At 46.2% G+C, this 26,706-nt stretch overlaps 1 protein-coding gene across 1 annotated transcript in view; it reads right to left on the reverse strand.

Annotated features, from left to right (window-relative positions):
• Positions 1–26,706, reverse strand: part of prkg1b (protein kinase cGMP-dependent 1b) — a 367,427-nt gene that overhangs the window by 281,756 nt on the left and 58,965 nt on the right. The window contains exon 2 of the mRNA XM_055647248.1: positions 24,752–24,918. Coding sequence (XP_055503223.1) covers positions 24,752–24,918 — 167 coding nt within the window. The remainder of the gene's footprint in view (positions 1–24,751; positions 24,919–26,706) is intronic.

Raw genomic sequence — 26,706 nt, forward strand, 5'->3', positions numbered from 1 at the left:
CAACCCAACCCTGTACATCTTTGGACTCCCCTTCCTCCTACCCTCTTCCCCCACGCTGGTCCTTTCACCAGTTCCACAGATCTCCACATTGTATCTCCTCTTGAGATCGCACCCTCCCTCGACAACAATGGGCCAGCCTGCCTGAGGCCATTTGTTGGTAGCCTTGTCCTGGTCGCTTCTTGCATCTAACTCACTGGAAATAGCCCCCTTTATTGCCACTCTTTGCCTTCTGCCATCCAGCCAACTTGATATCAATAGACAATAGACAATACATGCAGGAGTAGGCCATTTGGCCCTTCGATCCAGCACCGCCATTCAATATGATTATGGCTGATCATCCCCAATCAGTACCCCATTCCTGCCTTCTCCCCATATCCCCTGACCGCTATTTTTAAGAGCCCTATCTAGCTCTCTCTTGAAAGCATCCAGAGAACCTACATCCACCGCCCTCCGAGGCAGAGAATTCCACAGACTCACCACTCTCTGTGAGAAAAACTGTTTCTTCGTCTCCGTTCTAAATGGCTTACTCCTTATTCTTAAACTGTGGCCCCTGGTTCTGGACTCCCCCAACATCGGCAACATGTTTCCTGCCTCTAGTGTGTCCAAGCCCTTACCAATCTTATATGTTTCAATGAGATTCCCTCTCATCCTTCTAAACTCCAGGGTGTACTCCAGATATCCCCTGCTAATGTCTGCCCTTTGATACCATCTTCCTCAGCAGCCTCACGTGTGGCACCTTATCAAAGGCGTTCTGAAAATCGAGGTGAACAGGGGAGCTGAATTTTAGGTGACATTTCGGGGTCAAGACCCTTCTTCTGAAGACCCGAAACGTTGCCCGTCCCTTCTCTCCAAAGATGCTGCATGTCCCGCTGAGATCCCACAGCTTTTTGTGTCTATCTTGGGTTTAAAGCAGCAACCTCCCTACACAAGATGATTTAGGTCATCTTCCTTTCTTCCTGTGAAACAAAGTAGCACACAGCTACGGCTGACCTGCTTTTAACAATTTTTACAGCTAATTTTATAATTAATCAACAGATGAGGTCAGGGCTTTCAGCAATCAAAAATCTCTTGCGCCCTCAGGCACAGTGAGGTGCGTGTAAATCCAGGCCCCTGCTGACACCCAAGCTGCCAGAAGAATTTTGCTTCTTATTCCATCAACTCACCCCAGAAATACCAACACTAGAGTTTTAGGCAGAGTTTTCAGACTTTGGCAGCCTGTCAGCGGTATGAATATTGAAGGTAGACACAAAATGCTGGAGTAACTCAGCAGGTGAGGCAGCATCTCAGGAGAGAAGTGATGGGCGACATTTCGGGTCGAGATCCTTCTTCAGGCTGATCTGAAGTCGCCCATCCCTGCTCATTCCTGCTCTCCTGAGATTGCTGCCTCACCCGCTGAGTTACTGCAGCATTTTTTGTGTCTACCTTGGATTTAAACCAGCATCTGCAGGTATGAATATTGATTTCTCCAACGTCAAATAAACCTTGCTTTCCCTCTCCCTCCCGTCCTCCCCCACCCTAGTTCTCCGACTAGTCCTGATTCAACTCACTCATCCTACGCCTCGTTGTCACCTTCCCCACAGCTCACATTGAAGCATTCTACTTTTCCTTGATTCAACGTTTTACCGTAGACAATTTAACTACGAACCCGTAAAGGGAATTGCTCTGCCAAGGACAAGAAGGCTCTGCAGAGAGTAGCGCGTTCGGCCGAACGCACTATGGGAACTTCACTCACCCCCCTGCAGGAACTATACAACAGGAGGTGCAACTCCAGAGCAAATGAAATCATGGGAGACCCCTTCCACCCCTGCAACGGACTGTTCCAGCTGCTACGGTCAGGCAAACGCCTCTGTTGCCATGCGGTGAGAACGGAGAGGTTGAGAAGGAGTTTCTTCCCAGAGGCAATTCGGACTGTAAACACCTATCTCACCAGGGATTAACTCTACTGAACGTTTTTCCTTCCATTATTTATTATGTAAAACAATATGTGTGTTATGATTGTGTTCATAATTTGTTTGGTTGTTTTGTTGTTCGCCTATTGCACAAAAGTCTGCGAGCATTGCCACTTTCATTTCACTGCACATATCGTATGTGTATGTGACAAATAAACTTGACTTGACTTGACTTGGCTTGGCTTTGGAGTGTGGGAGGAAAACAGAGCACCCGGAGAAATCCCACTTGGTCACAGGGAGAACGTGTAAACTCCATACAGACAGCACCCATAGTCAGGATCGAACCCTGGTCTCTGGCATTGTAAGGCAGCAACTCTACCGCTGCACCACCATGCCACCCCTTGAAACTCTTCTAATAACTAGTCCATTGAATAATCTTTTTCCTCAGCCTTAGATACAGCCTGGACCGAACAGTTTCTTTCATTGAAAACAAACCTCTTGTCCTGGTTTCTTTGCCCTAGTTTCCTTTTGCATATCAAAAGTTTTGCACAAATGTATTCTAAATTTCCAATAACCTTCCCTCCAGTTTAAGATTAATGTTTTGTGCTGACTTACTGTAAACACGTCTCATTTTTAGATTTTCTCCAGAGATGTTGCCTGACCTGCTGAGTTACTCCAGCATTCTATGCTTATGATAGACACAAAGTGCTGGAGTAATGCCCCTGTCCCACTTAGGAAACCTGAACGCAAACCTCTGGAGACTTTGCGCCCCCACCCAAGGTTTCCGTGCGGTTTCCGGAGGTTGCAGGTGGTTGCCGGAGGTTGCAGGTAGTGGCAGCAGGTAGGGAGACTGACAAAAACCTCCGGGAACCGCACGGAAACCTTGGGTGGGGCACAAAGTCTCCCGAGGTTTCCGTTCAGGTTTCCTAAGTGGGACTGGGGCATAACTCAGTGGATCAAGCAGCATTTCTGCAGAAAAAGGATGGGTGACGTTTTGGGTCGGGAGCCTTCTGCGGGCCTTCTTCAGTATTTAAGTACACAAAGTTAACAAAGAAGGTTTAGTCCGAAGAAGTCCCGGCCCTAAAAACATCACCCATCTTTTTTCTCCAGAGATGCTGCCCGACCAGCTGAGTTGCTCCAGAACTATCTTTTGTCCCATCTGTAAACACCTCAATTCTCCTCTATAAACACCTCAATTTTCCTCTATATTTAAAAAGCCCATATAGAACTCCTTAAATCGAACCCCTTAATTACAACAATTTTTTTTCTCTTTAGTTAAGTTTAATTTAGTTTAGCGATACAGCGCGGAAACAGGCCCTTCGGCCCACCGGGTCCGCGCCAACTAACGATCCCCGCACATTAGCACTTTCCTACATCTTACACACACTGGGGACAATTTACAACTTTACCCAAGCCACTTAACCTCCAAGCACATACGTCTTTGGAGTGTGGGAGGAAAACAAAGACCTCGGAGAAAACCCACTTGGTCGCAAAGAGAACGTGCAAACTCCATGCAGACAGCACCCATAGTCAGGATCGAACCCTGGTCTCTGACGCTGTCAGGCAGGACCTCTACCGCTGCGCCACCGTGCCGCCCAAAACCTCTACATCCTTCCTTTAACGGAGCGACCAGAACTACACGCAATATTTTAAATGTGGCCTCACCAAATTCATTATATAAAATTGCATATGACTTCCTGATTCTCCCGAAAAAATGCTCCCTATCAGCCATGATCACAATGAATGGCTCGAAGGGCCGAATGGCCTCTTCCTGCACCTATTTTCTATGTTTCTGTGTTTCTATGTTTCTAATTATTCTCAAATAAATGTGCAATTATTTGCAAAAATACACCTGTCTGTAATATATAGGCCACAAACTAAAATATACTTTCTTAATATTGTTTTTAGTGTTTGTAGACAATTGTGGCATAGATAGGTTGAATGCCTGCAGTCTATTCCCCAGGGAAGAGCAGTCCAACACTAGAGAGCATAGTTTAGTTTAGTTTAGAGATACAGTGTTGAAACAGGCCCTTCGGCCCACCGAACCGGCCAGCGATCACACATCCACCAGTTCTATCCTACACACTAGGGACAATTTACAGAATCCAATCAACATAGAAGCATAGAAAATAGGTGCAGGAGTTGGCCATTTGGCCACTTCAAGCCAGCTGATCATCCAGAATCAGTACTCCGTCCCTGATTTCTCCCCGTATCCCTTAATTCCGTTAGCCCTAAGAGCTAAATCCAATTCTCTCTTGAAAATATCCAGCAAATTGAACTCCCCTGTCTTCTGTGGCAAATTCCACAGATTCACAACTCCCTGGGTGAAAAAACTTTTCCTCATCTCAGTCATAAATGACCCGTCCCCTTATTCCTACACTGTGACCCCTGGTTCTGGATAACCAAACCTACAAACCTGCAGGTCTCTGGAGTGTGGGGGGAAAGCAGAGACCCACGTGGGTCACGGGGAGAACGTGCAAACTCTGTACAGACAGCACCCGTAGTCAGGATCGAACCCGGGTCTCCGGCGCTGTAAGGCAGCAGCACTACCCCTAAGCTGCCCCCTTATAGTTTTAAGTTGAGAGGGCGAAAGATTTAAAAGGGACCCGTGGGTCAACAGAGGATCATGCTTGATATGATCTTGAAAGTTGCAGTTTTGAAGGCTGCAAGGCATTTTGTAATTTAAAGCATTTTATGAATAAATAAACAGCTTCATCTTACGTTTAATGCCTGATTTTGCATTATTGTGTATCATCTAATAACACAGAACTGCATCTCAGATTCAATAATGGAATCCAGAATCATCCTGACATTGAATTAGCTCGATCAAGAAAAGTCACTTGTAAGTGTAAAAAGAAATCATAATCAATAACGTTTACCACGATGTGTGCCCATCCACTACCCAGTCTTGCCAAAAAACACCCAATGTCTCTGCCTGACAGCCAACCTAAACGGCAAGATGCTCTTTGAGAGCAGGGATATGCAAGAAAACAATAAAATAGGAGCAGGATGAGGCCACTCTGCCCCTCAAGCCAGTACAGGATGATCGCGCAGGTTTGTAGGTTAACATGCTTCTGCAAATTGCCCATAGTGTGTAGGGTGGAACTAGTGTACGGGGAGATCGATGGTCAAGGTGGACTCGGTGAGCTGAAAGTGTAGCTATGCATCTAAACTATACTACGCAAACAACTGGTGTAAAACAGGCAAATCATTGATTTATCTCACAAAGTGGGAAGTATTAATTGTTTAAGAAGGAACTATGTTCTATGTTTCTATTAGGAGATTGAGGGGGGATCTTATAGAAACTTACAAAATTCTTGAGGGGTTGGACAGGCTAGATGCAAAAGTGCTGGGGAGAGAACTCAGCTTAAGGATAAGGGGAAATCCTTTAGGACCGAGAGCAGCATTTTTCTATGGAGTGGCGAAGGAACTCTCTGGCACGAAGGTAGTTGGCCAGTTCATTGGCAAATTTCTTTCAGCTAAAGGGATCAGGGGGTATGGAGAGAAGAAGGGATACTTCGGCCCATGATCAAAATGGCGGTTGCAGGCTATGGCCTACTTCCTTCGCTCCATAGAAAATGCTGCTGCACTCCGCTGAGCATTTGGCGCTCCAGCACGTTGCCTTTTGTCGCTCCATAGATGCTGCTGGCTGAGTTTCTCCAGCACTTTTGTCTACCTGGGAAGTATTAATTCACTTCTCTCATCGCAAAATTGGCGCAGCGGTAGAGTTGCTGCCCTACAGCGCCAGAGGCCCGGGTTCGATCCTGACCACTGGGTGCTGTCTGTGCGGAGTTTGTACGTTCTCTCCGTGGGTTTTCTCCGGGTGCTCCTGTTTCCTCCCACACTCCAAAGACTTCCAGGTTTGTATACATTAGTGTGTGTTGTCCCCTAATGTGTGTGGGATAGTGCTAGTGCACGGGGTGATCGCGGGCCGGCGCGGACCCGGTGGGCCGAAGGGCCTGTTTCCGCACTGTAGCTCACACCTAAACTGAAAAATTAAATGAATGGAGTGATGAGCAAACTCACCTTTCTTATGTCATTCCACCATCTGGATCGTGGCAGAGAAATACATCTGTCAAGTGTAATGAATAATTCAATACGTAACACACGAAGGCTGATGAATTGTCTCTCTATGTGGGTCAACCATTGAACAGGCCCTGATTAGGTAAAGGTTTCAACGATAAATAGAAACAAATAGGCAAGCACACATTCCACGGGATATCTCAGAATTTAAATGTAACAGGGCCGAATCATCCATCCACCTCTACGGGCTTCCTCAATGCTTCCAATTCACAAGTTCACAAGTGATAGGAGTAGAATTAGGCCATTCGGCCCATCGGGTCTACTCCGCCATTCAATCATGGCTGATCTCTGCCTCACAATCCCATTTTCCTGTCTTCTCCCCATAACCCTTGACACCCGTTATAATCAAGAACCTATCTATCTCTGCCTTAAAAATATCCACTGCCTTGGCCGCCACAGCCCTCTGTGGCAATGAGTTCCACAGATTAACTACCCTCTGACAAAAGAAGTTCCTCCTCACCTCCATTCTAAAAGAGCGCCCTTTAATTCTGAGACTGGATTCTCCCACCAGTGGAAATATCCTTTCCACATCCACTTTATCTATGCCATTCACTAATCTGTAAGTTTCAATGAGGATCCCCCCCCTCAACCTCCTAAACTCCAGTGAGTAGAGGCCCCGTGCTGTCAAAAGCTCAACATATGTGGACCCACTCATTTCTGGAATTATTCTTGTAAACCACCTCTGGACCCTCTCCAGAGCCAGCACATCCTTCCTCAGATATGGGGCCCAAATTTGCTCATAGCACTACAAATGCGGCCTGACCAGCGCCTTATCGAGCCTAGATTAGCTAGTTACATCCATGTCAATAAGTCAAAACAATAGGCTTATCAGAAACTAAAGAGGCGATGTTTGATTTCTACTCAAAACCATCCAAATCCAACACTATATCGAGTCATAGAGTGTGGAAACAAGCCCTTCGGCCCAACCTGCCTGTTGGGCCTGTTTCCACGCTGTATCTGTTAACTGAACTAAACTGAAGGTGAGGGCTGTACAAAGTATTGTAGAATATAGAATAGAATAGAATAGTTTCTTTATTGTCATTGTAACATGGACCATGTACACTTGTGTGAGTAGCTTCACCAGGAAGACAGCAACGATTCAAGATGGAGACTCACTGCCATCTCAGAGGTAAGCAGGGCTACAAATTCCTATTTAACACAGGTTTTGGCTGAAAGATGCAGCGCTGAAACAGGCCCTTCGGCCCACCGAGTCTGCGCTGACCAGCGATCCCTGCACACTGACACTATCCCTCGCACACGAGGAACAATTTGCAGAAACCAATTAGCCTACAAAACCCACAGGGCTTCAGAGTGTGGGAGGAAACCGGAGCACCTGGAGAAAACCCACGTGGTCACACACCAGGGACAATTTTCAATTTTACCGAACATAGAAACATAGAAAATAGGTGCAGGAGTAGGCCATTTGGCCCTTCGAGCCTGCACCGCCATTCAATATGATCATGACTGATCATCCAACTCAGTATCCTGTACCTGTCTTCTATCCATACCCCCTGATACCTTTAGCCACAAGGACCACATCTAACTCCCTCTTAAATATAGCCAATGAGCTGGCCTCAACTACAGGTACCTTCTGTGGCAGAGAATTCCAGAGATGAGTGGATTCACCACTCTCTGTGTGAAAAATGTTTTTCTCATCTCGGTCCTAAAAGATTTCTCCCTTATCCTTAAACTGTGACCCCTTGTTTTGGACTTCCCCAACATCAGGAACAATCTTCCTGCGTCTAGCCTGCCCAACCCCTTAAGAATTTTGTAAGTTTCTATAAGATCCCCCCTCAATCTTCTAAATTCTAGCGAGTACAAGCCGAGTCTATCCTCCAAACCTGTAGATCTTTGCAGTGTGGGCAGAAACCGGAGCACCCTGAGAAAACCCACGTGGTCAGAGAGAGAACGGAGAAACTCTGTACAGACTGCACCCATAGTCAGGATCGAACCCGGGTCTCTGGCGCTGTAAGGCAGCATCTCTACCACTGCGCCACCATCCCGATTAAAGTTTCTTTTAAAAATATAACACTTAATGGCGGCCTTCTCCGAAGTGCACAGCCTAACATTGCTGTCAGCTCTGGCAATAGGGGCAAATACTTCACATATTGTGCCCCACACTGGCAGAGTGGCACAAAGTTTTTATTGATCCTTAAAATTTTGATCTAGATTTTAGTTTTAGAGATACAGCACGGAAACAGGCCCTTAGGCCCACCGCACCGATCCAGTGATCCCTGCACATTGGCGATACGAAACGATGCAACTCTATTTAATCCAGGAGGGAAATAAATCTGCCAGCAGTCACAAAAACACAAAAAACATGACACAAGAAATTAAAGTGACACGTGGAAAGGCATGGGGGTTGTGCAAAGATTTGGGAGCGGGGGAGAGGTGGGGAGGGGGGAGGAGAATCAATCTACCCCACGATCAGTCTACCCTACTCCAGAACAAGGGGTCACAGTTTAAGGGCAATGGGGAAATCTTTTAGGACTGAGATGAGAAAAACATTTTTCACACAGAGAGTGGTGAATCTCTGGAATTCTCTGCCACAGAAGGTAGTTGAGGCCAGTTCATTGGCTATATTTAAGAGGGAGTTAGATGTGGACCTTCTGGCTAAAGGGGTCAGGGGGTATGGAGAGAAGGCAGGTACGGGATACTGAGTTGGATGATCAGCCATGATCATATTGAATGGCGGTGCAGACTCGAAGGGCCGAATGGCCTACTCCTGCACCTATTTTCTATGTTTCTATGTTTCTATGATAGAAGGCGGAGGTGTTATACAGTTTGATAGCCACAAGGAAGCTGTGGCGTCCTGTCCTGCATCTTGGTGGAAACAGTCTGTTGCTGAAGGTGCTCCTCAGGTTGACCAGCGTGTCATGGAGGGGCACTATCCTACACACATTGGGGACAATTTACAATTTTGACGAAGCCAATAAAACTACAAACCTGCACGTCTCTGGAGTATGGGAGGAAACCGGAGCACCCGGAGAAAACCCACGAGGGTCACTGAGTTTTATCAATCCTTATGGTTTCAGACAGATGTCCAGAAACAGTGGGACATTTCTGGTGTCAAGTGAGCATTTGCCAGTTTGAAAATCAGCTTCATCCCCACATCTCAAACACTGTGGAGAGAGCGCTTGCAACGCCAGAGACCCGGGTTCGATCCTGACTACGGGTGCTGTCTGTACGGAGTTTGTACGTTCTCTCTTTGACCGTGTGGGTTTTCTCCGAGATCTTCGGTTTCCTCCCATACTCCAAAGACGTACTGGTTTGTATGTTAATTGGCTTGGTGTATGTATAAATTGTTCCTAGAGTGCGTAGGATAGTGTTAGTGTACAGGAATAGCTGGTCGGCGCAGGCTCGGTGGGCCAAAGGGCCTGTTTCCACGCTGTATCTCCAAACTAAACTAAAAGGTGCAGAATGCAGCATTGCACAGAATAATGTCATTGTTCTGCAGCTGCACAATCGATGTGGAGCTGTGCCATAAATAACTCTCCCTTTCAGACTCCACGCTTCAATTCCAATAGAAGTCCATTCCCACAATGACATATTCATAGAATACATTTTCTGACTCAATGCTAGCATTTATTTCAAAGAGGGTTTGTATACAAAAAACAGGGATGTAATGCTGAGGCTCCACAAGGCTCTGGTCGAACCGCATTTGAAGTACTGTGAGCAATTTTGGGCACCATATCTGAGGAAGGGTGTGCTGGCTCTGGAGAGGGTCCAGAGGAGGTTTACAAGAATGATCCCATGAATGATAAGGTTAACCTACGATGAGCGTTTGTCGGCACTGGGCCTGTACTCGCTGGAGTTTAGAAGAATGAGGGGGAACCTCATTGAAACTTACAGAATAGTGAAAGGCTTGGATAGCATGGATGTTGAGAGGATGTTTCCACTAGTGGGAGTGTCGAAGACTAGAAGTCACAGCTCTCGGAATTAACCAACTTTCTTTTACGAAGGAGATGAGGAGAAATTTATTTAGTCGGAGGTTGGTGAATCTTTCTACAGAAGTATATTAATGATCTGGATGAGGGAATTGAAGGCAATATCTCCAAGTTTGGTGAATCTTTCTACAGAAGTATATTAATGATCTGGATGAGGGAATTGAAGGCAATATCTCCAAGTTTGTGGATGAGGCAGAGATATTTTTAAGGCAGAGATAAATAGATTTTTCATTAGTCAGAGGTTATGGGGAGAAGGCAGGAGAATGGCATTAGGAGGGAGATATAGATCAGCCATGATTGAATGGTGGAATAGACTTGAATGGCTGTATGACCTAATTACACTATCACCTTATGACCTTTTGCAAGTCAGAATAATTGATTTTGTTTGCCGATAAAAGGAGGGTAAACTGCATGTGATCCTCCACATATACAGTACAGCACATGGGCCTCAATAGGGCTGGCACTGCTATTTAGAAGCAAATATATGGCACAGTGGTGCAGCGGTAGAGTTGCTGCCTTACAGCGCCAGAGCCCCGGGTTCGATCCTCACAATGGGTGCTGTCCGTACGGAGTTTGCACGTTCTCCCCATGACCTGCGTGGTTTTTCTCTAGGTGCACCGGTTTGCTCCCACACTCCAAAGACGTGCCGCTTCGGTAAAATAGGTAAATTGTCCCTAGTGTGTGTAGGATAGTGTTAGTGCGCGGGGATCACAGGTCGGCGCGGAACCGGTGGGGCCGAAGGGGGCCTGTTTCCACTGCTGTATCTCTAAACTAAAAACTCAAACACTGTCACGAAATAGAAAGCGCAGCAGCCTCCATCGAACCGCACCACACTAACGACTAGATTCTGCCTTCAGCGGCTCCATGGGGATTTTTATTTGGAGTCAGAAGCCAAGGATGTTTGTCCTTAAGCATTTCTCCTTTTATATTCGCACAGCTTTCAAGGAGCGTAGAGACTGTGTGCTCATAAAAGTAGCAAGTAGACATCCCGCGGTAACTGGGATAAATAATCACAACACAGCCTCTGTGGGCCGAAATTCAATGGAGCGGTTTCATTTCTTGTACCAGTGCCTTTGCCTGGTGTGCCTCCACTTTATGTGTAGGACGGAACTGCGGAGGCTGGTTTAAACCAAAGATAAGACACGATAGGCTGGAGTAACTCAGCGGGTCAGGCAGCATCTCTGGAAAAAAATAAATAGGCGGCATTTCGGGTCGAGACCCTTCTTCAGACTTCAATGGAAGAATAGAATGAAACATAGAAACATAGAAAATAGGTGCAGGAGTAGGCCATTCGGCCCTTCGAACCTGCACCGCCATTCAATATGATCATGGCTGATCATCCAACTCAGTATTCTGTTCCTGCCTTCTCTCCATACCCCCTGATCCCTTTAGTCACAAGGGCCACATCTAACTCCCTCTTAAATATAGCCAATGAACTGGCCTCAACTACCTTCTGCGGCAGAGAATTCCAGAGATTCACCACTCTCTGTGTGGAAAACGTTTTCCTCATCTCGGTCCTAAAAGATTTCCCCCTTATCCTTAAACTATGACCCCTTGTTCTGGACTTCCCCAACATCGGGAACAATCTTCCTGCATCTAGCCTGTCCAACCCCTTAAGAATTTTGTAAGTTTCTATAAGATCCCCCCTCAATCTTCTAAATTCTAGCGAGTACAAACCGAGTCTATCCAATCTTTCTTCATATGAAAGTCCTGACATCCCAGGAATCAGTCTGGTGAACCTTCTCTGTACTCCCTCTATGGCAAGAATGTCTTTCCTCAGATTAGGAGACCAAAACTGTACGCAATACTCCAGGTGTAGTCTCACCAAGACACTGTACAACTGCAGTAGAACCTCCCTGCTCCTATGCTCAAATCCTTTTGCTATGAAAGGGGTCTCGATCCAAGTCTTCACCTATTGTTTTTTTTTCAAAGATGCTATCTGACCCGCTGAGTTACTCCAGCATCTTGTGTCTATTATTTTCTTTATTCTGGTTCAAGACCAATCCAATTTACACGCTATGAAGGGCTTCATTGCATAGTTAGTGTGACCATCCCATCTCCAGGAAGAGTCATTGAAATTGCCTGCATATTCGGGCGGCACAGTGGCGCAGCGATACAGTTGCTGCCTTACAGCACCAGAGACACGGGTTCGATCCCGACTACGGGTGCTGTGTGGACGGAGTTTGTACCTTCTCCCCGTGGCCCGCGTGGGTTTTCACCGGGTGCTCCGGTTTCCTGCTGCACTCCAAAGACGGACGGGTTTGTAGGTTAATTGGCTTCGGCAAGTTGTATAATGATCCAGACTGTGAAGGATAGGTCTAGTCCGAGGGGTGATCGCAGGCCGGCGGGGACTTGCTGAGCCGAACGGCCTGTTTCTGTGCTATATCTCTAAAATCTAATGTCTAAAGTAAATCCCGCACTCCAGCAGGTATCCGGGGACAGTATTGACACGTATTGTATTGTATTATCTAATCATATTGGTTCTGTTCCCAATGTTGGGGAAGTCCAGAACAAGGGGTCACAGTTTAAGGATAAAAGGGGGAAATCTTTTAGGACCGAGATGAGAAAAACATTTTTCACACAGAGAGTGGCGAATCTCTGGAATTCCCTGCCACAGAAGGTAGTTGAGGCCAGTTCATTGGCTATACTTAAGAGGGAGTTAGATGTGGCCCTTGTGGCAGGTACAGGATACTGAGTTGGATGATCAGCCATGATCATATTGAATGGCGTTGCAGGCTCGAAGGGCTGAATGGCCTAGTCCTGCACCTATTTTCTATGTTTCTATGTTAACAACACAACGCTTTCACTGTACAGGTGATAGTGGGCAACAGAATAGCGCAGGGGTGGAGTTGCATTACAGTGCCAGAGATCCAAGTTCTATCTCACGTACCCAGCTGGAAAAATACTCCCACATGCCGACGACTCACAGGTTTGTAGCTTAATTGGCTTTGGTGAAGATTGTAAATTGTCCATAGTATGTAGGGTGGTGTTGGTGTACGGGTGATCGCTGGTCGGCGCGGACTCGGTGGGTGGAAGGCGCTTTATACACTAAAAAAGCTAAACTGCAGAATTTGACCCAGCAGCTCGTTATAACGACAGCTCTGTTTAAACCCGTCTTTCACTGCAATGCTCCAGTGCAGTCGGGCTTCATTAGTACCAATCCAAATCTTGTCTAACGCACGGCTTGCTGTCACCTTGCAGTTAGGGCTGAGTGCCGTGAGCAGAACTTGACTCTCCTGAGATCAAAGGCCCAGCTTCAAAACATGAAGTTTACAAAAAAAAACAGCACTGTCCTGGAATTCCTCAGAGACAAACGTATATGGATCTTATGAAACATATGAAACACATAAAATTCTTAAGGGATTGCCCAGGCTAGATGCAGGAAAAAATGTTTGCCATGGTTGGGGAGTCCAGAACCAGGGGTCACAGTTTAAGAATAAGGGGTAGGCCATTTCGGACTGAGATGAGGAAAAATGTTTTCACCCAGAGAGTTGTAAATCTGTGGAATTCTCTGCCACAGAAGGCAGTCTGAAGAAGGGTCTCGACCCGAAACCTCGCCCGTTCCTTCTCCCCATAGATGCTGCCTCACCTCTTGAGTTCCTCCAGCATTTTTGTCTACCTTCGATTTTTACTCCATCTGCAGTTTTTTTTCTTAACCTAAAGTCCAAGTCGTGTATATATATATAGATATAAAACATCTGGTGTGCAGGAAGGAACTGCAGATGCAGGTTTAAACCAAAGATAAAACTGCCGGCACAGGTTTAAACCGAAGATCGGCCTGAAGGAGGCCTTCCCTTTCCTCCGGAGATGCTGCCTGACCCACTGAGTTCATCCAGATTTTTGTATATAAAACATCTAGATTGGGTTAGATAAAATAGGTGAAGGAATCTCACGGGAAGGGCTAAAATCCACGGGGTCTATTTTGGCCGAACGCACATTTGCCAAGCTGTGAATACTCTTTTGCTTCATGTACAGTGTCCAAAAAAACTGAGCTTGTAACTGGGCTGACAGATAACAGAGTGCAGACCTGTCATCAAAAAACACATTGTGCACTGGATTTCTTCGCATGACCTTATTAAGAGTAAAACGTCAAACCTGGAGCTATTTCTGTGACTTGGCTACCTACATTCCTCAAACAAAAATGTATCTGAATTACGGCGTTACATGCCCGCCATCCTTCAAGCAAAGAGATCTGTCTAATGCAGGGAGCCCAATCCCCACCAGCGTAGAGGTCTACAGGAGTCGCTGCCTCAACAAGGCAGCCAGCATCGTCAGAGACCCACACCGCCCTGGCCATGCACTTGTTTCAACCCCTGCCAGGTACAGGAGCCTGAAAACTGTAACGTCCAGGTTCAGGAACAGCTTCTTCCCTACAGCCAGCAGGCTACGAAACACCTCAACCTCCAATAAGCTCTGAACTACATAGACTATTATTGTTATTATTGCACTATTATTATTTGCTTGTTTTTTATGTATGTATGTGCAGGTGTCTGTGTATGCGTGCATATATATATTATATGTATATACATAATACATATACCATGTAGTATACACACACACACACACACACACACACACACACACACACACACACACACACACACACACACACACACACACACACACACACACCCCCACACACCACACACACACACACACCCACGTGTATACGAAGAAGTGTCTCGACCCGAAATGTCACCCATTCCTTCTCTCCAGAGATGCTGCCTGTCCCGCTGAGTTACTCCAGCATTTTGTGTCTAAAACCAGCATCTGCAGTTCCATCCTATACACACAATGAACTTTTTTCCTCGATTACTATATTGTTGTCAGTGTACTATGTTTACATATTTTGCCGCTATGCTGCAAGTGGGAATTTCATTGTTCTATCTGGGACACATGACAATAAAACACTCTTGACTCTGGCGTACAATAATATTAAGCTCCGGTTTAAATGGATTGACTCTCAAGCATGACGCTTCCAGCTGCACGTCATCCGTTGCAGTGAAGTGTTTTAACTTAGCGGCTCCCAATGTTCGCTTCAGACCTGTTTGAAGGCCTCGCGGTGTCTGATTTAAAAATAGTAACGCTCTCATAATGAATGAGACTGGAGAAACTGTGACTGTTCTCGCTGCTGCAGGAAGAGCCAAGGGGAGGTAGCTCGTAAGTTCATAAGACATAGGGGCAGAACTAGGTAATTCAGTCCATCGAGAGTCTGCTCCACCATTCAATCATGGCTGATCTATCTCTCCTTCTCAACCCTGTTATCCTGCCTTCTCCCCCATAACCTTTGATGCTCTCACTAATCAAGAATGTAATCTCTGTTTTAAAGATACCCAAAGACTTGGTCGTGCTGGGGGCAGTGGGTGGGGAAGCGAGGATTTGAAAATAGTTTAGTTTTAGTTTAGTTTAGCGATACTGCACAGAACAGGTCGTTCTGCACACCGAGTCCACGCCGACCAGCGATCCCTGCACATGAACACTATCCTGCACACACTAGGGATAATTTACAATTATACCAAGCCAATTAACCTATAAACCTGTTTAAGAAGGAACTGCAGATGCTGGAAAATCGAAGGTAGACAAAAGTGTTGGAGAAAAGAAGGGATTCGGCCTGAAACGTTGCCTATTTCCTTCGCTCCATAGATGCTGCTGCACCCGCTGAGTTTCTCCAGCATTTTTCTCTGACCTACAAACCTGTACGCCTTTGGATTTTGGAATATTGGGAGGAAACCGAGGATCTCGGAGAAAACCCACGCGGTCACGGGGAGAACGTACAAACTCCACACAGACAACACACACACAGGATCGAACCCGGGTCTCTGGCGTTCTACGCGCTGCAAGGCAGTAATTCTACCGCTGCGCCACCGTGCCACCCTAAATCCTGTTGTTTAGAATTATGAAGGATTCTCATGATGGCACATATTGAACGTATATGCCTAAAGAGTCAGAGGGTCTGTCAGCGAATCGCGAAATGTGTACAGAACCAAAGGAGGCCATTCGGCCTGTTGAGTCTATACTGGCAATGCAATGAAAATCAACCTCGCGCCACTAGATTTCATGAGCCCTACCCAATACCTCGGAGGCAATTTAAATAAGTCAATTAATCTACAAACCTGCACGCCTTCAGAATGTGGGAAAAATCCAGAGCACCCGGAGAAAACCCACGTAGTCACCGGGAGAACGTACAAACTCCCAGAACTGGTCTGAAGAAGGATTTCGGCCCGAAACGTTGCCTATTTCCTTCGCTCCAAAGATGCTGCTGCACCCACTGAGTTTCTCCAGCTTTTTTGTGTACCCAGAACTGGACAACTCACTGCGTGGAAACTCCTGTTTCCTCATCTCACTTTTGACAGTCACTGTCATTTAATGATCATCGGAGTGCTGGAGTAACTCAGCGGGTCAGGCAGTATCCATGGGAAACGTGGACAGGTGACATTTCGGCTCGGAATCCCGCTTCACCCTGCATTTTGCCTGCTCCCTTTCAGATTTTGAGATGCCTCATAAACTGTTCAATGCTGTGGGAAATAAAGTCTCTAGTCCATTATAAATTTGCCGCTGTAAATTTCAGTAAATCTCTTCTGCGCCCTTAATAAAACCGTCAGAGATCTCCTAAAGCTTGCCACCCAGAACTGGACACAAAGCTGCATTTGCAGCTAAGCTAGAATTTTGTCTTTCCCATACTTTTATGCACAATACTCCTGTTTGTAAAACAATAAGATCCCTTTTGCTATTATGATCACTTTCTCAATCCCTGTAAAAACAACAATGAACATTCATAGAATCATTGAATAATACAGTGTGGAAACAGGCCCTTCGGCCTAACTTGCCCACACCGGCCAACAATGTCCCAGCTACCCAAGTCCCACTTGCCTGAGCTTGGTCCATAGCCCTCCAAACCTCTCCTATCCCAGCCTCAACTACCACCTCTGGCAGCTTGTTCCATGCACCCACCACCCTCTGAGTGAAAAAGTTACCTCTCCGATTCCTATTAAATCTTTTCCCCTTCACCTTGAACTTATGTCCTCTGGACCACGATTTCCCTACTCTGGGTAAAAGACTCTGTGCATCTGCCCGATCTATTCCTCTCGTGATTTTGTAATCCATACCACATTTTCTCTCTGTTATATAGTACGCAGAACAGCACAGCACACGAACATGATGCCAAGTTAAACCGATCCCATGGGACTCTACTCCTTGGAGCACAGGACGATGAGGGGTGATCTTATAGAGATATATAAAATCATGAGAGGAATAGATCGGATAGATGCACAGAGTCTCTTGCCCAGAGCAGGGGAATCGAGGACCAGAGGACATAAGTTTAAGTGAAGGTGAAAAGATTTAATAGGAATCTGAGGTAGACAAAAATGTCTGAAGAAGGGTCTCGACCTGAAACGTTGCCTATTTCTGTCGCTCCATAGATGCTGCCGCACCCGCTGAGTTTCTCCAGCATTTTTGTCTACCTTCGATTTTCCAGCATCTGCAGTTCCTCCTTAAACATAGGAATCTGAGGGGTAACTTTTTCCACACAAAGGGTGGTGGGTGTATGGAATGAGCTGCCAGAGGAGGTAGTTGAGGCTGGGACTATCCCAATGTTTAAGAAACAGGCATGGGCGAGTTGGGCCGAAGGGCCTGTATCACTCTATGTCTTTGACTCATCTGTTGTACATGATCCATATCTTGGTATTGCCATTAGCCTAAGTAAAAGCCTCTTAAACACTAATATCGTATCTGCCTCCACCTCCATCAATACTTTCCGGGCCCCCAACACCTCTCTGTATAAAACGTGTCCCGCACATCTCCTTTAAACTTTCCCCCCTCCCATCTTATAGCTGTGCCCTCTAGTGTTGGACAATTCCACCCTGGCAAAATGGTTCAGACTGTCTTCATTTTGAGAATCCCAAAATCCTGAGTCGCAGCGCACTACCACGTGTCACTGCCTACGCCACCGTGTTATGCGCGCATCACAATGCGTGCGTCGTGACACGTAAATGATGTCGCGTAAATGACGGGCAAATAACGCCCAAGTGAGACAGGCCCTTTCCTTACCGATGCTGTGTGGAAAGAGGCCCTTCGGCCCACCAAGTCCGTGTCGACCAGCAATCGCCCCGTACGCAAGCACCACCCTACTCACTAGGAATTGTCCCTACACACCAGGGACAATTTACAATTTACAAAGCCCACAAAGCTGTACGTCTTTAGAGTGTGGCACGTCAGATGGCCCCATATCCTGACTAAGCAATCAGACTGTGCTCACAGTGTTTCAGAGGGAACTGCAGATGCTGGAGAATCGAAGGTTACACAAAAAAGCTGGAGAAACTCAGTGGGTGCAGCAGCATCTATGGAGCGAAGGAAATAGGCAACGTTTCGGGCCGAAACCCTTCTTCAGACTGATCGGGGGCGGGGGTGGGTGGGGACAAGAAAGGGAAAAGGAGGAGTAGCCTCACAGTTTGGAACAGGGTCAATTTCCATAAAAGAAAAAAAAAAATCTACTTTGCTGCATTTCTGATGAGGCACGAAGCCAGAAGCCGTCGGATTCATGTCCTCGAGTTTAAATGTCCTGCTTATCTAGTATCTAGTATCTGATGTTCTATAATTCATTGATGAGACTATATTTGCATTCAAGTGATTATGTTACACTGAGCAGTGATATGAAGGAAGCATTGATTTACCTAAATAAATAATTTATTAGAAGCTGTTCTTGCCCCAGTTGCAATTAAAGAACCATTAAAGATTGCTGTTGAGATATAGACTAACCACTAATGTTTTAAATTACTCCCTCATTCGTGATATTTAACTTTTTGGTTCTTCATTTGAGATCCAGAAGCAAAGTTAAAGTCAAAGAATTATATCTGAGAGCTGTCACGATTATATTCAAAGTGCAAAGGCCCGGAGTTTTCGAACAAGTTCATTCGTTCATAAGTGATAGGAGCAGAATTAGGCCATTCGGCCCATTAAGTCTACTCCTCCATTCAATCTATCTCTCCCTCCTAACCCCATTCTCCTGCCTTCCCCCCATAACCCCTGACACCCGTACTAATCAGGAATCTATCTTTCCCTGCCTTTGAAATATCCATTGACTTGACCTCAACAGCATTCTGAGGAAATGAATTCCACAGATTCACCACCCTCTGACTAAAGAAATTCCTCCTCATCTCCTTCCAGATAACAAGCCTGATATTTGCCAGTTTTACACCAAATCGTTCTTGTATTCCTATTGGCAGAGGCCACAAAATAGCACAGCGGTAGAGTTGGTACCTCACAGCGCCAGAGACCCGGGTATGATCCTGACTGCAGGTGCTGCCTGTACGGAGTTGGTACCTCCTACCTGTGACTGCGTGTGTGTTCTCGGTGTGCACGGGTATGCTGAGGAGGAATTTCTTTAGTCAGAGGGTGGTGAATCTGTGGATTTCATTGCCGCATTGCCAGGATCGAGCCCGTGTCTCTGGCACTGTACGGCAGCATCTCTACCCTGTGCCACCGTGTCATCATGGAGAGCATTTAAATCTCACACAGTTCACCATTATGCCCAAGACACAAACCTGCTCATCGTTATTATTAGAAATTGAAGAAACATTTCAGATGTGTGGCAGGACAGGACAGCAGCAGGAGCGCTCACTTCAAACCCCCCATGCGGACAGCCTTGTGATATGATGGTGTGGAGAAAGATAGTGCAGCCTCACCATATATCATAGTGGCCGCCTGTACATCTATGAATCACAGCTTTATGGTGGCGCAGCGGTAGAGTCGCTGCCTTACAGCGCCAGAGACCCGGGTTTGATCCTGCCCAGGGGTGCTTGTCTGTACGGAGTTTGTACGTTTTCCCCGTGACCTGCGTGGGTTTTCTCCGGGACCTCCGGTTTCCTCCCACACTCCAAAGACGTACAGGTTTTGTAGGCACATTTTTTTTTTGTTTCGTTTAGTTTAGAGTTACAGCGCAGAAGGGGTTGGACAGGCTAGATGCAGGAAGATTGCTCCCGATGTTGGGAAGTCCAGGATAAGGGGGAAATCCTTTAAAACCGAGATGAGAAGAACTTTTTTCACACAGAGAGTGGTGAATCTCTGGAACTCTCTGCCGCAGAGGGTAGTCGAGGCCAGTTCATTGGTCAGTTAGATGTGGCCCTTGTGGCTAAGGGGATCAGAGGGTATGGAGAGAAGGCAGGTACGGGATACTGAGTTGGATGATCAGCCATGATCATATTGAATGGCGGTGCAGGCTCGAAGGGCCGAATGTCCTACTCCTGCACCTAATTTCTATGTTTCTATGTTTCTATGTTTCTAAGCCGACCAGCGATCACCGCACATTAACACTATCCTATACCCACTAGGGACAGTTTTTACATTTACCAAGCCTATTAACCTACAAGCCTGTACGTCTTTGGAGTGTACCAATTGGCTTGGTATCATTGCAAATTGTCCCTGTTGTGCGTAGAACTTGCGTTAATGAGCGGGGGTCGCTGGTCGGCGCAGACCCGGTGTTTCCGCGCTGTATCTCTAAACTAACCTAAAAAAACACTCAGCATGCATTTGGGACCTCTATTCCGTCCACATCATTTTAGTGATTTTCCCTTGTCTTAGCTGATCCTTTCAAGACCGTTTTCATCACTCATTCTCTGGCAAAACACCATGTGCGAGTGTCATGGTTCTGTGGTCAGTTCCTATGACAATGAAACTCTCTTGATACTTCCCTTGACTCTCGATGCGCTGTTGCCTAGTTCTCCAGCTATTGCCTCCCTTTGCTATTGTCCCCATGGCAACCTACAGTTTATCGGAAATTAAGAGTCTGGCCCCGATATGAAGTGCCATTAGGAGGCAGTCCCATGATACTCATGGGTAGGAGTGAACTGCAGACGCAGATTCAGGTTTACACCAAAGGGGGACTCAGTCCGCCTTGACCTACCTGATCTCCTGGTTGCTAAACATTTTAACCCCCCCTCCCATTCCCACACTAGCCTTTCTGTCTTGGGCCTCCTCCATTGCCAGAGTGAGGCCCAATGCATATTGGAGGAACAGCACCTCATATTTTGTTTGGGCAGCTTACACCCCAGTGGCATGAACATTGACTTCTCTAACTTCAAGTAACCCCTGCTTTTCTTCTCTCTCCATCCCTCCCCGACCAGTCTGACTGTCCCTTGTTTACATTTTACCTTTGTACGCCTCGTTGTCACCTTTCCCTCGCTAACGATGATCTATTCCACATATTCCTTGAGCTTTGTCCCCTTTGATCTCTCGTTTTCACACCTTACTCTTGCACATCTCTGTGTCTCCCTCTCCCGTGATTCTCAGTCTGAAGAAAGGTCTCTACCCGAAACGTCACCCATCCCTTCCATCCGGAGATGCTGCCTGTCCCGTTGAGTGACTCCGGCATTTTGTGTCGATCCAATGATACTCATATCCATATGCCAATCGAAAAGCCTCTTCATTGTCCCAATCGCATCAGCCACCACCGCCACCCCTGGCAGCCCGTTCCAGGCACCCATCACCCTCTGTGTAAGAAACCTGCCCGCACATCTCCTTCATTCTCTGCCACTTTCACCTGATGGACTCTAGTCTTTGTCATTTCCACTCAAGGAAAAAAACTGTTGTTTACCCTATCTGTACTTAGCGCCTTAGAATCATGGAGTCATACAGCATGGAAACAGGCCCTTCGGCCAGACTTGCCCATGCCGACTAAGATGCCCCTTCAACATGAGTCTCACCTGCCCGTGTTTGGCCAATATCCCTCTTGGCCTTTCCTATCCATGTACCTGCCCAAATGACTTTTAAACGGTGTTCTGGTACCACCCTCAATTACCTCCTCTGGCAGCACAGTCCATACATCCACCACCCTCTGCGTGAAAAAGGTATCCCACTGGTTCCTATTCAATCTTTTTCCGCTCGCCTTACGCGTATGCCCTTGATTGGCCTACACTGGGTAAAAGACTGTGCATTTACTCTATCTATTCCCCTTATGATCTTATACACGTCGGAGAAAACCCACGTGGCCACGGTGGAGCAGCGGTAGAGTTGCTGCCTTACAGCGCTTGCAGCGGCGGAGACCCGGGTTCAATCCCGCCTGCGGGTGCTGCCTGTACGGAGTTTGCACGTTCTCCCCATGACCGCGTGGGTTTTCTCCGAGCCCTTCGGTTTCCGCCCACACTCCAGATACGTAGAGGTTTGTAGGTTAATCGGCTTGGTGTATGTGTAAATTGTCTCTAGTGAGTGTAGGATAGTGTTCATGTGCGGGGATCGCTGGTCGGGTGGACTCGGCGAGCCGAAGGGCCTGTTTCCATGCTGCATCTCTAAACTAAACTAAACATCTATAAGATCATCCCTCTCATCCTCTTGCGCTCCAAGGAATAAAGTCCTAGCCAGCCAAACCTCTCCTTGTAGCTCAGGCCCTCAGGTCCTGGCAACATCCTCGTAAATCTTAGTCAAAGAGATACATAGAGTTTCTTACATTCCTTCATACTGCAGGAAAAACAACTAGAATTGACAATGCCCTCGATGTGCACATCAACACACTGAATTGTGGCACAATATGTTCCATTCAACCCATTTGAATTAGATGGTGATTATCCTGTCATTAATTATCTTGTCATGACCCGTTAATCGTATTAAAACATTGCTACCATGGATGGGAGAAATCATCATTTTTTTTAAACGAGGAAACAGGCTCTCCATAGCCCCAGAGACCAAGGTTCAATCCTGACTACGGGTGCTATCTGTTCAGAGTTTGTACCTTCTCCCAGTAACCGCGTGCGTTTTCTCCGGGCGATCCGGTTTCCTCCCACACTCCTAAGACGTATAGGCTTTGGTAAAATAAATTGTAAATTGTCTCTATTGAGTGCAGGATAATGCTAGCGTGTAGGGTGATCGCTGGTCGGTGTGGACTCGGTGGGCCAAAGGCCCTGTTTCCATGCTGCATCGTTAAACCCGACCAAAAAACTCTCCTCACCTGTATCAACGCATTGCCTGCCAAGCCTTGTCCTGCCCCTCCTTCTCTTCCAGTATTTCTGACCCCCCCCCCCCCCTCTGCTTTCCCCATTACAATCAGTCTGAAGAAGGGTCCCGACCTGCAATGTCACCTATCCACTTTTTCCAGGGATGATAGACACAAACTCAGCGGGACAGGCAGCATCTCTGGATAGAAGGAATGGGTGACGTTTTGGGCTGAGACCCTTCTTCAGACTGAGCGGCAGGGGGAGAGGGAGACACAGAGACAGAGAGACTCAGTCTTGACCCAAAACATCACCCATTCCTTTTCTCCAGAGATGCTGCCTGACCCACTGATTTACTCCAGCATGTTGTGGCTTCTTCCCTTCCCAAATGGCATCTTCATTAAAACCTTGTCTTTAACATTGAATTCCAGCATTATGGGAAAAGTTCAGTGGGTGTCGGGAACCTAAAGCACTTGCATGGAATGCTGGGGGCAGGACTGTGGAGAGGGAAACAATTTATTTATTTCAAGGTATTTTTCATCAGAATAATTGTTTATACGCCAGAAATGTGAACTCTGCTTCTATCTTGACAGATGGTGAGTATTTCCAGCATTTCATGGATTATCAGATAATCGGTTTCCTGCTTGGCTCCAGACTTTGTTTTTAACAAATGGTCCTTATATTTTGTATTATGTAACTCTTGCAAGAGTCATAGGGTCATATAGAATGGAAAGAGGCCCTTCGGCCCAACTCATCCATGCAGACCAGTTGACCCATCAACACTAATCCCATTTACCACTTTTGTCCCATATCCTACTAAACATTTCCTATCCATGTATCTGTCTAAATGCCTTTTAAATGTCTAAATGCACAGGTTTGAGGTGAGAGGGACAACTTAGTTTAGGTGTTTTTTAGTTTCGAGATACAGCGCGGAAACAGGCCCTTCGGCCCACCGAGCCCCTTTGGTGTAGTATGACGAATTGGAATAGTTTAAATAGCAGAACTAATTCATCCTTGCAGTCTGGTGAAGAAGTCAATTCTAATACAATTACCCCACCGATAAACAATATTGTAAGCATATATAAAATCTTGCAATTACATTATGGTCGGCATAATTTCTTATGATCGTCAAAATGATTAGTTTAGTTTGGTTTAGTTTTGTTTATCGTCACCTGTACTGAGGTACAGTGAAAAAGTTTTGTTGCGTGCTAACCAGTCAGCAGAAAGACAGTACACAATTGCAATCGATCCATTGACAGTGACAGGGAATAACATTTAGTGCAAGGTAAAGCCATCAAAGTCTGATCAAGAATAGTCTAAGGGTCACCAATGAGGTAGATTGTAGATCAGCACTGCTCTCTGGTTGTGGTTGGATGATTCAGTTACCTGATAACAGCTGGGAAGAAATTGTCCCTGAATCTGGATAATTTCTGCTGATAATTTTGGTGATTATTTACTTTCTTATCGTATAATTTAGTATCTGGTTGTGGTAGGATGGTTCAGTTGCCTGATAACAGCTGGGAAGAAACTGCCCCTGAATCAGGAGGTGTGCGTTTTTGCACTTTTGCAGGAGTTTGCACATTTATTGCTCATATCTATGTCGCTCTTCTAGGGAGATGCTAACTGCATTTCGTTGTCTCTGTACTGTACACTGCACAATGACAATAAAGTTTGAATCGGAATCGGAATCTATACCTTTTTCCCAATGGGAGAGGGAAGAAGAGGGAGTGGCCAGGGTGCGACTCGTCCTTGATTATGCTGCTGGCCTTGCCGAGGCAGGCCTTTGCTTTTTGGATATTATAAAAGTTAATGATTATTTTCATGTGGTAAGGAGTATGTAGGGGTATGGAGAACTGCTGCAGACAGCTTAGAGATCAGTCGGCACATTAATGATTAGACAGCTCAAGTAGCCTACCTTCCATAACATAAACCAGCGACCCAACATCGCCCTCCTTGATAATGCAACTGTCCTTTCCATATTCCACCGGGTACATGCAGTCCACAATCTCCTGAATCTGGGATAGCTCCAAGTTTTTCATGAAGTCATTGTCTTGGATTGCTTCCTTGATCAGTTCCTTGGATCTAGAGTGAAAAAAAAACCAAAGTTGTCAGTAGCAATTCTAAGGCTTCTCCGAATTAATAACTATCGGTATGGCGGTACGGTGGCGCAGCAGTAGAGTTGCTGCCTTACAGTGCCAGAGGCCCACGTTTGACCCTGACTACCGGTGCTGTCTGTACAGAGTTTGCCTGTCCCACTTACGCAACTTTTTTGGCGACTGCCGGCACCCGTCATAGGTCGTCGCAGGTCGCCAAATATTTTCAACATCCAACAGCGACCAGAACGAGGTACGACTCTTTGGGCGACTACTCACGACCATACAGGCTTCACCTCGCGACATGTCTCCTCAGTTTCCCAAAGAGTCGTAGCGTCTTTCTGGTCACCGCTGGATTTTCAACATGTTGAAAATTTTCGGCGACCTGCAATGACCTGCAGTAGCCGAAAAAGTTGCGTAAGTGGGACAGGCCCGTAAGTTTTTCCAGTGACCTGCGCGGGTTTTCTCTGTGTTCTCCGGTTTCCTCCCACACTGCAAAAACGTACAGGTTTTTAGGTTAATTGGCTTGGTTTCATTGTAAATTGTCCCTAACCTGTACGATACTGCTGGTGTACGGGATGATCGCTGTTCAGCACGGACTCGGTGGGCCGAAGGGCCTGTTTCCGTGCTGTATCTCTCAACTAAACTAAACTCAAAGTTCAAAGTAAACTTTATTGTCAATTCAATTATGCAACAGTAGTTACACAGAGGATTGAAATTACGTTTCCCCATACTCCAAATGTGCAAGTAACATTAAAAACACAGACAGACAACATACCAATAAAAATAGACAATAGACATTACATTATTTAAAATATTAAAATATTCACAGTGTGCCAAAATGTAGCACAAACTTTGAGGTATTTTAAAAAGGGTGCAGCAATGAAAGGTGCAATATAGAAAAAGTGCAAATTTCGTACTGGAGACATTGAGCCAAAGTTATTTTCACAGTTTGTTTGTCTTTGTTTGGGTACTGTTCGTGGAATTTTCTTAAGTGTGTTGAGTAGTCTGATGGCCTGAGAGAAAAAGCTGTTTTTGAATCTGGTGGTTTTGCTCCGCATGCTGCGGTAGCGCTTACCGGAAGGTAGGAGGGTGAACAGTTTGTTAAACCAGTTAAGTGCAAGTATCCAACCTCATTTAAAGATTTTTTTTCAAACTTGGGCCCTTAGTTTGAAGGCCAAATTTTTAATGAAATAAATAAATGAAAGCTTTAGACTTTAGAGATACAGCGCGGAAACAGAACCTTCGGCCCACCGAGTCTGTGCCGACAAGCGATTCCCCCCCCCATACACTAACCTACACATGCTAGGGACAATTTTTTTGCAACTAACCTACATGTCTGTACACCTTTGGAGTTTGGGAGGAAACCAGAGCACCCGGGGGAAACCCACGTGGTCACAGGGAGAATGTGCAGACTCCATACAGACAGCATCCATCGTCACTATCGAGCTAGGGTGTCTAGCGCTGTAAGGAGCAATTCTGCTGCTGCGCCACCGTGCTGCTCCTATATTGTTCTATCGCAACAGTGCCATGTCTACGTTGATTACTTGTAGACCCACTGCCAAAATCAACCAAGAATACAGACACAAAATGCTGGAGTAACTCAGCGGGACAGGCTGCATCTCCCGAGAGAAGGAATGGGTGACGTTTTGGGTCGAGACCCTTCTCACTTCAGTTTATTGTCACGTGTACCGAGGTACAGTGAAAAGCTGTTTTGTTGCATGCTAACCAGTCAGTAAAAGACAATACATGAACACAATCGAGCCATTTAGAAACA

Source organism: Leucoraja erinacea, chromosome 15, assembly GCF_028641065.1.
Source record: "Leucoraja erinacea ecotype New England chromosome 15, Leri_hhj_1, whole genome shotgun sequence".
Lineage (NCBI taxonomy): Eukaryota > Metazoa > Chordata > Chondrichthyes > Rajiformes > Rajidae > Leucoraja > Leucoraja erinaceus.